This window comes from Akebia trifoliata, chromosome 13 (genome assembly GCF_017979445.1).
Source record: "Akebia trifoliata isolate Shusen 1 chromosome 13, ASM1797944v1, whole genome shotgun sequence".
Taxonomy (NCBI): Eukaryota; Viridiplantae; Streptophyta; class Magnoliopsida; order Ranunculales; family Lardizabalaceae; genus Akebia; species Akebia trifoliata.
In genome coordinates, this window is record NC_141387.1 from 590,248 (window position 1) to 603,732 (window position 13,485).

Sequence of the window (13,485 nt, forward strand, 5' to 3'; positions counted from 1 at the left end):
CACAGACAATGATTCGATCGATGATAAAGAAAGGGAATTCATGGTTCAGTCTTCACCTTACTGACAGAAAAAATGATTGATCGAATTCTATTGAGTCTAACTCATAGTGATCATAATCAAAGAATGACTATAATTATCTTATGATTGAACAACTGGGCTAAACAAGTTGGCTCTGCTTGCATTTGAGTTTGAAAATGAAAAGGCATGTCCCGATCCCAAAAGCTACAAGAAAGTTGAGATTATAACCACTACTTGCCTAACAGTACAACGTTATGTGCTTGACTTGACTTTCCTAGCTATCGAGCCCTTCTTTAAACGCTTGCCCGAAGGACGAAAAGAAAGATTCTCTACGCTATATATAGAAAAATAAAGAGAGAATCTACACCATCATGCCATGATCATATGGTGTATAGTTTGTCTTCTCATATAAACACAATTTAGCTCCTATTCATCCTCGAAATATCAAATTAGTTTGATTCTTCGACCTTATACGTTTTCGTTATGAATCAACTCATTACTTTACTCTCACAGCCTTCATTCTTCCTTTTTCTACCATTAAGGACCTATACCCCCATCTTCAAGTAATTATTTTAAAAGTGAGCGTAAAAAATCTTACTTGTACAATAGATGGTGGTGAAAGTTATGAAGTGGCTTCGTAATGTTATTTTATATACAAGATCTTCATTTCCTTATAAAATCAAGGAAATAAGGTTGGGTTTTTTAAGTTTTGTGCTTAAGGACCAACATTAATTTCAAAATTCATAAGGGTTCTCTTATAAGAGTAGACCGCAATCATGAATACCAAGGTATCCATTTTACGTTGCTTCCTTTTTTAAATCTACTAGTTCCTTCATTATTTGTGACAGTGTTTTGCTTAGGCGGTCTGAATCTCTCTATGACGCACATATTCATTAACACTAACTTCTCAACACCTCCCCCCCCCTCCCCCCTCTCCCCCTCTCTCTATTCTCATCAAGCTGAACACCATAACATTTCTTCGTTAAAACAAGTTTATAATAAAGATAATACTTCCTTCAACGTTAGAAAGTTCTTCGTCAAAGCTAGTATTTTCTTGACCCTCTTAATCACAGATTCTTCATACTTATAAGTCTCACCCCCACCATTGACAGACAAGTAAAGGTAGTTCCCATGCACTTTCACGTCAAGGTGTGCGATGTGAAGTCCAATCTAGAGGTCACTTCAGCATTAGTAAACAAATAATTAAAAACAATGAGATATTATCCATTAAGCAAATGCTGAACTGACTTCCTTCGACACTGCGCTGACATGGCAGTTTGTAGAGAATCATAGATTTTTTTCCTTAATTCCTTATCTCTTAAGGAAAAAATCTATGGTTCCCTGCACACGCCATTTTAGCACAGTATCAGTATGTTTGGTTATATTTGTCATTAACTTGTATTTTTAAATATATCAACAATTATTTAAGAATTTTTAAGTTATCTATTTTTTTACAAGAATTTCCTAGACTTTTTTCTTAATATATTTTATTTTTTTAATTCTATAAAATTTAAAGAATGTTTTAAGATATTTTTAAAATAATTAATAATTAAACTTATAATTTGGGTGAGAAAAATATTTTTCTTACTAAATTATTTATTTATATTTATATTTTTTTAATTCAATTTTTCATTTATATCTAGAGGTATGTAGTGTTTGATTCTTAATATAGTAATTTATGTAGACAAAACGACCCTTACTAAATAAGACTAGTATGTCCATGCGATAATGAAATACACCACGTGATCTGACCCATTGCCACCATATGAATTTATGGCAGAGTTGGACAAGAGACCAGATCCTCTACCCTTGAAGCTGAGTTTCAAATTCAACTATAATTTAATAACACGTGTCTAACTACTCTTAATGAGACACGTGGTATTTAAGAGCATGTCTATGTAAAAACGATGACGTGGCTGTTTCGTATCTAATTCGTACTGGACATATGGGTAGATTTGAAAGCCCACAAAATTTCCAAAATCTAAAGATAAATATGGAATATGGGCCCAAGAGAGCCACGTCAGATTTTTGGGCTGTTTAAAGCATCTGTCAACATAGTTCAAATCTAGAAGTTTTTTTAACTGTGTTGGGCTTTAGAACTTGAATCAACTTCGAAAAGTGAACAATAGTGACACGTGGTCATACATGTGAGGTTGTTTGCTTCTCATATATTTCAAATGGTTGTGAGTGATTGTTTGATTGGATAAGCCACCCCAATTCTTTGGGCATAATTTATTTTCTTCCACTAAATTGAATTTTTTTTTTTTTAGGGTAATTTAACATATCTAAAATATTTATTTTCCTATTTAAAATTGAAATTCTCAATAAACTATATATTTTTGTGATCATGAATTATGCATGGAGAGGTCTTGAGTTCAAACCCCCTTGTTGATCGCCCATACGAATTTTTCTTGACTTATCTAGTAGGTGTGGTTTGGGAGGTATTACATGTAGTCGGGAGTTTGAGCGGTGAGATATGATTTTCTAAGAGACTAGTTGCCTTGTCACTATTAGTCAGGCCTATGGGATCGGACACCTCGGCATAAATAAAAAAAATAAAAAAAAAAGATGTACCTTGTATCTGAGTGTCCATTTTCTTACTGTAATAGATATATTTTCACTTAATTGGTGATAAACAAAAATTTCTCTATTTATTTTTTGACCTTAGCAATGGGTGAATAAAAATGGGTCATTGATATTTAGCAGGACACCATGAAGGTGCTAACTAACATAGTTGGGGCATTCAATTCGTTATCAATTTTCCATGGGAACAAGAATTTTTTTTTTGTAAACCTAGGTTCAATACCCATCGTATGGCGTTATTGATCTCGTTAAAAACAAGTTTATTGATAATAATAATAATAATAATAAAATAATACTGCTAAAGTGAACTCATGCTAGAACCTCATATTGCACTTTTGGACATGAAAGCATATGGGAACCATAGATGATTTCATCGAGATACAAGTGAAAAGCATTTACGGTTCCTATCCACTTTTATGTCAAGAAGTGCGATATGAGGTTCTAGCTTGAGGTCACTCCAACACGACTAAAAAAAAGATGAGGAGGGGGGGGGGGGGGTCTCCCTAATTTTTATTGAGTTAATCATTAAATGAATGGTATGGTTATTAAAATCAATAATTTCACCTGTGCTGTGATTTTGGATAGGATGGTTAATGTGGCAATAAAATTTCTGTGGAAGTACTCAAGTATTTTAGTAGTTATTTATATTTTATTTAACTTTTTTTAACAACTGTGCTTCCATAGCATAGTGGTAGTGCGTTCGCTTCGTAAGCGAAAGGTCGCGAGTTCGATCCTCGCTGGGAGCTTATGATTCGTTTGATTTTTGTTACTTTATTAACTGTCATTTTCAAGTGCTGAATATTAAAAAAAAAGACAAACTACAGACATTGGAATTCATAAAAAATCAACTATTCTCTCAATTACATTTTCTTGGGGAAATCAAACATTGGAATTTATTTTCCCAAACACAATAAAATTTTTGGGACGGGGGGCCGAACTGTTGAGATAGGAAGATGTTCCCTTATTAGAGATTTCCAAGGAGAACTGTTCCTATGAAAATAATACTGATTATTAGTGATAATTTTAACAAGATCCACGAACACGATTCAAAAACAACATGAAGTTAGTGGGTTTAGGCTGATCGTAATTATGTTTGTGTCATAATCGTGTCGACTTGTCTAACCCAATTATTAAAGGGGTCATGTCTAGGTTAGCGATGTCAACCTGTTTTAACACGTTTAGTTAGCTTGTCAGTTAAGTTTCGTGTTGATTTATGTATAACTAATTCGTATTAAGATATTTAAATCATGAAACATAGGAGATATCTCAAATATCAATAATTATTCAAGTGTTTTTAAAATTATCTATTCTTACTAGAATTTCATCAACTTTTTTCACACTTATTTTCATGTAATACATATTATCTTTTTCAGATTTTAAAAATATAAAAGGTGTTTTAGATATTTATTAAATAATTAAGAGTTAAACTTTTATTTAGGAAGCCCTTTCTTTTACTAATATGATGGCTAAAAATCTTAAATCCTTATTTTTTTTCGTAGCAATTCTCTATGGCTACATGATTCTCTCTCATCTTCTTTGTCTTTGCAATTTAAGAAGAAGAACGCCACCGTATAGGTGACAAACACCTTTTTTCATCTTTGTATCTCTCTATTTTTTTGTCTTCTCTATATTGTTCTCTCTTAGGTTTTTTGGACAATTTCTTTTTGGGATACCCATGCCCTCTCTTGTGTTTGTTCTAATTTTACCACAAATATGTATTTGATTTAAATCTACAACACTATTTTTGGTGGTGGAAATAAAACCTTTTTCTTTTTTCCACTTAAGATTAGAAATTTATTGAACAAGTAAGATTACCTATTTAATAAATGTATTGAGTTTGGATTTAAGTTTTTGACACGGTCATTAAATGAATTGAGTCAAACGACCCGACCATTGTCACCCTTGTTCTGATCCCTAGAAAAACTATCTTTATCTCCCCCATCTCAGCCCTTTGATCCTACAAAACTCCAAGCTCTAATGCCCAAAACCCACCAAAATGAAAGAATAAAAAATAAAAAAAAAATGAAAAAAACACACACACAAACTTCCCAAAGATCTTATTTATTCATGATTTATTAAAAGAACCCCATAACATTATAGAAGTCCTTATTGTCCTTAGTTCTCATCACTCACATATAAGGAGGAAGGTAGTTGGGATCAAAGTTAGGCATTGGAGCCTGAGTACCATTGTTGATGTTGGGTTCATCCATTAAGTAACCTCCAATAGTTGCACCACCAAAGATTGCCTTCTGTTGCTCATTGTTAAATCCAGGTCCATAGGCCTCCTTACTGACTAATGGGGCCATCCCAACAGTCCTCTTCACAAACGGGTCGGGCTTCAACAAGTTATTGTTGTACTCTCGATAGCGGTTGATGTAAACGTTGAGGGGATCGACATAATTATGAAACCCAAGCTTGTTCATGGCCCATAGAACATCATCGGCAGTAATGGTCTTTCGCTTCTCAAGGTTGCATAGTTTGTTGGCTTCCCTAGTGATTAGGGTTATGTACTCCGACACACAGTCTTGCATACCTTCCTTGGCTTCGTCGGAGATCTTTGCATGGGTTGGAAGAACCTTTCTCATGATTCGAATCAAGTTTGCCACCGGCACGTACTGGTCCGGTGGGCGTACAGAAATTGGTGTACGGCATTCTACGCATTCTCCCTCCAAAGTTGGCTGAATTTTCGAGTTGTCTGGAAGGATCATCCTTACTATTAAGATACAATTTAAAAGGAATGGGAGAAATTTGAAATTCCAAATTATATATTGGATTAAAGGCAATGGGGTTGTGAGTTGTCACCTAACAAATTGTTATTGGCCTCATTAATTATTTCTAATTGTTGGATTTAAGCATTTATCATCAAAATCTGAAATTTTATTTCAAAAAAGAAAAAGAAAAAAGAACTCAAATCCAATTAGTAGAAATCATCAATCTCACTGATTTTTGGATGTGGAGACCCACAACTTGAGGGTAAAATGAAGCAGTCTTCGAGGTTCATTGATTTCATTAACTTTTGGCTAGGGCATAAAATGGGTCAGACTTGTCCCAAAAATCTGAGTGATCCAACAATTGGGTTTGGATCCTTTGAGTATATCTGAATAAAAACTGGGTTGAAAAGGATTTAATGTCTCCTGACTTGACTTGGATCCGGGTTGGATATGGATCCATCACTAGGATTTAATTGTCCATAATTATTTGATCTTACCCAAACTAAGCTATTTGGATTGGGTCAAATTCGATTTTAGTGAATACAAAATGGTTTCTATACGATTTTAGCTAATAGGATCCGAGTAGGGGTGGTAATGGGTTGGGTTGTTTCGTGTTCGTGTCATGTTGAGCTAAGGGTATTATGAAATTTTTACCAAACCCAAACTCGACCCATTTAATAATCGTATGAAAAACTTAAACCCAAACCCTACACATTTATTAAATAGGTAACCTAATCAGATCCATGTAACCTTTTTAATAAAATTCTAATCTTATTTAGAAAAAATAAGTTCCATTTCTACTACCCAAAATAAAATACCATTATAAAAAATACACTAACACAACCATAAACCAATATCTACCAACATAAATTAAGTATTACAAAACATAAACTGAATTTCAGTAACAAGAAAGTATTATGAAAAAATTCTATAAAATTCTAGCAAAAAATTGGATAATTTAAAAGTCCTTAAATAATTATTAATATTTGAGATACCTCCTATGTTTCATGATTTAAAGCAACAAGTTAATAACAAAATAACAAAAATGTCAAAATAAATTAAGTGGGTTGACGTCCCTAACCCATTTAATAATCATGTCAGATGGGGTTAACACAATTATGATCCAAACCCAATTAGACTTGGCTCAAACCCATTAGTTTTGTGTCGTTTTTAAGTCGTGTTGGAGGGTCATGTTAAGATTGCCACTCATAGATCCGAGTTGGATTTGGGTCCGAATCTTGTTAAAAAAAAAACCAGATATATCTAAATATGGATGTATTTAGATTCGACCCACATTGGCTCTTGGTGGACTTACCTATCAAAAATCACTCCAATTGACATTTTTATCCCTTGGATTTTACTATTTTCTATCTCAAACAAGTATATATGCTAAAAGTTTTAGGGTTTCAAGTCATTGATGAAAAATTATAAAATCCAACAACATGGATCATAAATATATTTAATAGCCATCTTCATGCATGAATTTGGAGACAAAGGAAAAGAAAAAAAGAAAAGAGAAACCGTTTCCTTAATTACAACGATAGTGAGGAGAAGACTCATCCAAAACAAATAAATAAAAAACACCTTGAGATGCATAAACTAAGATCTCGGTATCTGTTACCAATCTCGATGAATTTTTGGTGTATCTCGATGTCTTTTGATGGTGGATGAGGCTTAGTAAGGCCTTTTTTTTTCTTCACTATCATAGTAAGACTAGTCGGACTAAAAAATAAAAAATAAAAAATAAAAACTATATTGAACAGCTTCCAAGTAATTGTGTTCCTGAGGTTCGAAAAAGGGACACACAGTTGAACGGTTTCAACGTTCGATCGTGTTGTTGACAACCGACGTCACTAAAAAAAATGGCTCTCGAGTCCTTGCATGTGCGACACGTGTTTTAAGACTGTACTCATAGTCCAAAGAACTAAAAAAAAAAAAAAAGTACCGAAGTTGATATATATTCGAGTATCATTAGATTCAACTCAGAAAACAAATATAAAGATTCAAACCAGAGATGAAGAACAATAACTAGAGATCCTTCTTAACTCAAGATCTAAGAAAGGAACCTCTCAAATGGAAAAAAAATAGATATATATTAGAGAAAATCCAAATTATTTTTTATTTTTATAGTAGCTAGAAACAATTAAAGGTAAAACAGTCGACACACATTTGCATGCAAAATAGAAAATACAGTGGTTGGAGATCAACTCAGGTTAAAAATGGTGTTGGTATAAAAGAAAGCAAACAGTCTTGATGAATTTACCAGAGCGAGAGCCAGAGCCAGAGTCATGGATACCTCCACGTTCCATCTCTCTTTCTCTCTAACTCTCTATTTTTCTCTCTGGAGCTTCTTTGTAAGAAACCTCTCACCAAAGGCTGTATTTATAGACTGAGTGGTACACGTGGCACTTGGGCGTTTTCATCGAGGAGAAAGGGAAGAGCCGGTGGTAACCTCCTTCTAGGTTGGATTAGCAGGTGATTTATTTAAGTGGGATCCGTAGCTTACCGGTTACCAAAGCTTTTTTTTTTGTAATTACAAAAATACCCTTTTATATTTAAATCATGCTAAGGTATTTTTTTTTTTTTTTTTGTATAATTTTAAATATATTTAGTTGGAGAATGAAGATTTTTGTGATACATAAATAGTTAGGATAAGGCATGGTGATGATAATATTTTTCTTAGATGGTAAAATATTTGATCTTATCATCGGATAAGTCTGTTTTTTTAATTATTACAGTAATTCCATTTTTTGGAGTTTATGTTACAGGGAAGTACAATAACAGGTTACTAATTGTGTCAATAGAAGTTGGAGATTTTACGTTACTTTTACTATCTTTTATGTTGAGATTTTATATCACCTTTTCTAACGACATTCCTTTTCAGTGATAGCCCATTACAGGTTGACAAGTGTAAAATATTCGTTTACACCTACTTTATTCACGTGACGTATCTACCATGTAAGGATTCGCTGACAGGTTAGGTGAGATTTTCCAGTGTTGGCATTCCACGTGTCGATAGTTCAGTGGTGGTTGCTGCTCTGTAGAATCCCACCTCATTAACTATTACGATTTTAAAGAAAATATTTGATTTTATCGAAGCAGTCTTCAGTTACATTACTTTAAGAAGATTTTAATTTTCTACATTCGGAAGTTAAGTTTCAAACCCTACTTCCTTCGACGTATTAGCGTTGTGGGCCTTAGTAACGGATGATCCGGTAATGATACCCAAAAGTAACTGACACTATGAGTTCATGAGGGCACATGATATAGTAGATTGGAAATCCAACCTTCCATTTAAAATGTTTGTCTGATTTATAGTTATTATTAATGCAAAATTATCTTTGATTTTTTTTTTTTCTATTTATAGTATCCCTAACATTATATAATTACCTCAAAAATGCGAGTTAGTTTAGTTGATAAAGTCTATAAGTGTTGAATTCAGGGTTGTTAATGGTTATCCATTTCACCTAAACCAAAATAAAAAAATCCCAATTCTAGATAAGTTTTTTATTGGAATTGATTAGAGTTAGGTATCTGGGAACTGAATTAGTTGAGAACTGGAATTGATAAAAATCGATACAAACCAAGAACCAGAATCAAAAATAATTTTGGATGGTTCTAATTCCTTTAATTTGAGAACTAGAATCAAAACAGATAGGATGAAATCAATAACATTTAACAATCTTGATTCCTTTAAGAATCGAATCAAAACTAACCCATTGACATCCCTAATGATGATATCATAGACCTTAATATAGGGGACAGTACATGGGACAACAATTGTGATAACAACTATGGCAATGACTTTTTGTAAATCACTTTTGATGGGATTAGAAGTTTTGGAATTGGTTGATTTTTGTTGAGAATGATCTCCTCACCATAGATATCAATCTCAGCAAAAATCAGCTCATTTTGAAACTTTTAACCTCAATTTATAAGTTGAAGAATCATGGATTGTTTATTTTATTTTTTTTTGTAAATCACTTTTGATGGGGTTATAAGTTTCGGAATGACCTGACCAATAATCCAATTAATGACATCAATAATAAAATCATCTTTGGCTTCAAATTAAAGATATGAAAATATGAAAAGAAGGCTAAATATGATTTAGATTGAAGTAATACAAAAACATTTGAAGATACATGAATTATATTACATGTGTTATAGTTCTACATAAAGTTTAATAGAGATATTGGTCTTCTTCAATAAATAAAAAAACATTTGAAGATACATGAATTATAACATGTGTTATAGTTCTACATAAGGTTTAATAGAGATATTGGTCATTATAAATGAACAACGAGGGCATTTTGGGAAATAAAATTGAGAGTAACTTTGTATCAGTTCCTAAGAGACACATGTACCTTGTTTACACATAGGTTGGATCATGAAGATCTTCACCATCACTTACGTACTTTGAGTACTTTGTTTTTTTCTCAGAATGTTCCATTTATAGAGACATGAGGTTATATTGTTAGAGATTCTTTAAAATGTTTCCTTAAAAATTTACACTAATCTCTAAGAATTTCAATGTCAGTTGAGAAACCCTTTCCTTACTAAAATAGTGAGGAAAATACCTTGTTAAGTCTCATCCACTGTCAAAAAGACCTCAACTTGTGTAAAACAAGACCTCCTGAATTTTTATGAATCTCGAGGACTTGTTTTATACATCTCAAGGTATTTTTTACGGTAGATGAAGCTTAGTAAGGCTTTTTTACCTCACTATGTTGGTAAAGATAATTAGATTCTTTTCAGTTTTACTTCCATCTGAACTGTATGACTGAAAAAGTGATTCATTTGGGTTTTGAACCAATACCTATTTGATCACCAATCAAATTGATATATCGAATGTAAGTCGAAAAAACTACAAGACTATTAAATTAGCATCAAGACCAACTTGGTATAAATTGAGGTTTAAAATGAAAACTCTAAGAGTAATTTAGACATGCCCACCATATTTTGCTGAATATTAGAGATACCTCTTTGTTTCGAAAATGATGACATGCATCCCTTGACCTCAGTCTTCTAAGTAGACTATTAGGAAAAGGCCCACATGTCCTCATTTTCAACCTTTAGTAAAAAAATTCCAGATTTTTTTCCCTCAATACCAGTCATCTTCAATCTCTCCAAGTCCAACCTGGACTAACTAATGCAGCTAGTATGTATAGCCCTAGTACTCATTAAGTAATTGATTCTACCTGTCTATCTGACCCACTAGATGATCTTCATTAGCTTGTTACCGTCTTATCAAATGCAAGATCTAAAACTAAAAAAACAAAAAGGAAAAGGAAAATGTGAGCAAAAAGAGTTACCCAGTAGTTAAATAAACAATTATTACTAATAACTTCTCCTAGCATAAACAAGTAAATCTACTAAATCATTTACATACATGTAAATTTTTATAGAATAATCTACGATTAACTGGTACATATAGTCAGAGATGAGCAACTAAAAAGTTGAAATTCACATTACATCTACCAACAGTACTCATGCTATAATATTTTCTTTTTATATAATTTAAATTGATAAACTTGAAATAATAAACATGCTTTTCATATTATAATTCAAAATAATGTAGCAAATACATAATACACAATGGTGGAGTAGTAAAATTAGAGAGTTGGGATTCTACGACTAGATAGCTCCCAATCGAGACATCATACTCTAATATTTCACAAATGTGGAACTCCTTCGTAAGTTCTTGATTTTATGATATGTTGCTACAATTTAATATACTTGATGACCATTTGATTGTGACCATAAGAAAACAGGTTTCTTCACGATGTGTCAAGATGTTAGACTACTTTAAATTGTTAGTGATCACTAATTAGTCATCTTCGTCTATGTCTATCAGTTGTGCATGTGATTCCTATTATACATCCCTATTCGTGTACGACCACATTTACATTATACGTTTACTAAAAAAATAGAAAAAAATTAATCTGTATGTTAGTTGTGATGTTATTCTTATACGCATCCCATACCACGTATGAGCTTGGTTGTTCCTACCGTACATCCCAGGATAGTATATCATTTTGGATGATATAACGATCTATCCCTTCAGGTATTCGTAAACTCTTTAACAATTCACAATATATATATATATATATATCATTTTTTCTTTGAAAACAAATAAGAAATTAACATTACGGTATTGAGAATGAATATCCAATTTCTTAACATGCAATTGTACCCACCTGGGCTAAATTGAATAATTGTATAGTATGGTACATTCTTGTACAAATTTAAATAATGCATCGTGCTAATAAAAAGTAAATAAACATACAAATCACCTCATGACAACAGAAAATAAATTAATCATTGATATCCGTTCATCAACTCACACAGCTCATAATAATGTAAAATACAAATATTACTCCTCGGGTGTAATTTTGATTTTTTACCGTTTCATCCCTCTTTCCCCTTTTTTTGGTATTTATATTTTTTGAAAATATCATTTTTTTCAATATTTATCAAATCAATATAAATTCATTTATCAAATAATTTTTCAACTTAATTTTTTTTTTCATTTAAATTTAAAAAAAACTACAAAATCTAGATTAAAACAAGGTCCAAGCAGTGGTACAAGACCGAATTGGCAAACCCACTCATATATACATTGTTATAAAACATGTTTAAAACACATCAAACACATATTTCTTATGAATTTGAAATAAAAGAAGAAAATCCTAAGTTTTAAAATAAAATCATAAATTTGATAACAGCCCTAAATGTATTTTTGAAATCTACGATTACCAATAAGAATTATAAGTCCTTATCTAATTTTGGTCGTTAAAAGTAAATAATGTATGCAAAAATCGAGACAAATTAGATTGGGATATGACTGATTTTGAAAAAGAATCTGGTGATTTCGAAGATCTCAATGATAGCATCATTTTTCCCTCTACGTTGGAAAACTATTTGGACTCAAAGTCTATCAAATCTTAGGTTGAAAAGGTCAAAACTCATATTTCATTAAAAATGAACATAACAAAATCTCATAGTTTTACCCTAAGTCTCACTTTCAGAATTTTCTTAAAATTCGAGATATGAATTAAAAAATCGGGATATTACATTCTCCCCCTCTTAATAAAAATGACCTTATCGATTAAATTACCTCAAACGATACCACAAAGCTCAGCTTCAATTTACCTTTCATACAAAACCTGGAGATTCTTTTTCGGGACGATATTTTCAGGAGCACTCTATCCTCAACCTGGAACTCTAAAGGTCTACGTTGCTAGTCTGAATAACTATTTTGTCTATTCTGAACAATTTTTAATATGTCCCGTATAATGCGTACTACTTCAATAGTTTTCTCAACAATCTTAGGTCCTAACACCGTGGTATCTCCTATCTGTGCTTAACGTATCGATAATCGATACGATTTACCATATAAAATTTCAAATGGTGTCTTGTCGATACTGGCTTGATAACTTTCTTTAAACCCAGAAACAAAAAATTTATGTGTAGATTTTCATACATTTTTATACTTCCTGGGTGAATAGAATATTGCCCAAAAAATTGTATCTTGCATTGAACTTTGCCGAATCCATAGACCGTCTTGTTCAAAGACTAGTCCCAAGGAATGTGCAATGCCCGCACATCACACACATCAGGTTAGTGAGGGTGCACCCTCGCGGGTGGCTGCTGAGGAATTAATGCTCATGATGAGTAATATGTAAAAAAACTAAATTGTTTGTCTGACCAAGTTTATAAAAAGAAATTGGTTTCAGAGCGGTGACGACGAATTTTAGTAATATTATTTTCTATAAAAATAAATTATTGTAATTTAAGAAAAAAAAAAGTATACATATATCTAAAATATTAGTATACGTAAATTGGATCCAATCAAATTGAATCAAATTCTAATCTTGGTCTGATTAATTTAATAAATTTTGGTTCAATCATTGGGTCGATTTTTAAAACATTTATTATTAATCTAGTTTATAAAGCAAAAAAGAAAAGAAAAAAAAAATGAAAACCTATTATCTTTGAAATTTAAATTGGTGTATGCGAATCGATCGGGTTACACTGATTTGTGCTTGTCCAATATAAATGGTTGGTCAAACCCAAAGTAACAAAGTTCTGATTCAACAAATATTTGGTGAGTGGTCAATTTGGAAAACATTCACATCGAGAATAGGTAGGAAAAAAAAGAAAAGAAAAGGGA

General features: G+C 32.1%; 1 protein-coding gene and 1 non-coding gene across 2 annotated transcripts; one reads left to right on the forward strand and one right to left on the reverse strand.

Annotated features, from left to right (window-relative positions):
* The first annotated feature begins 3,275 nt into the window (after positions 1–3,275).
* TRNAT-CGU (transfer RNA threonine (anticodon CGU)) lies at positions 3,276–3,347 on the forward strand. The gene has a single exon. It is a non-coding gene; the product is annotated as a tRNA-Thr (tRNA).
* Positions 3,348–4,632: 1,285 nt separating this feature from the next.
* On the reverse strand, positions 4,633–7,734 carry LOC147387074 (nuclear transcription factor Y subunit B-9-like). The gene is made up of 2 exons (XM_086421960.1): positions 7,576–7,734; positions 4,633–5,296 (listed from the first exon to the last, which is right to left on the reverse strand). Exons 1-2 carry the CDS (start codon positions 7,619–7,621, stop codon positions 4,731–4,733), a joined length of 612 nt encoding a protein of 203 aa, XP_086278086.1. The 5' UTR covers positions 7,622–7,734; the 3' UTR covers positions 4,633–4,730.
* Positions 7,735–13,485: the final 5,751 nt, after the last annotated feature.

What these genes read in the sequence shown, in the direction of transcription:
- LOC147387074 (XM_086421960.1), bottom strand. Translation starts at nt 7,621, where the DNA reads ATGGAACGTGGAGGTATCCATGACTCTGGCTCTGGCTCTCGCTCTG. An exon ending in TGGCTCTGGCTCTCGCTCTG is followed by an intron (nt 5,297 to 7,575) that starts GTAAATTCATCA and finishes TGATCCTTCCAG; the next exon opens with ACAACTCGAAAATTCAGCCA.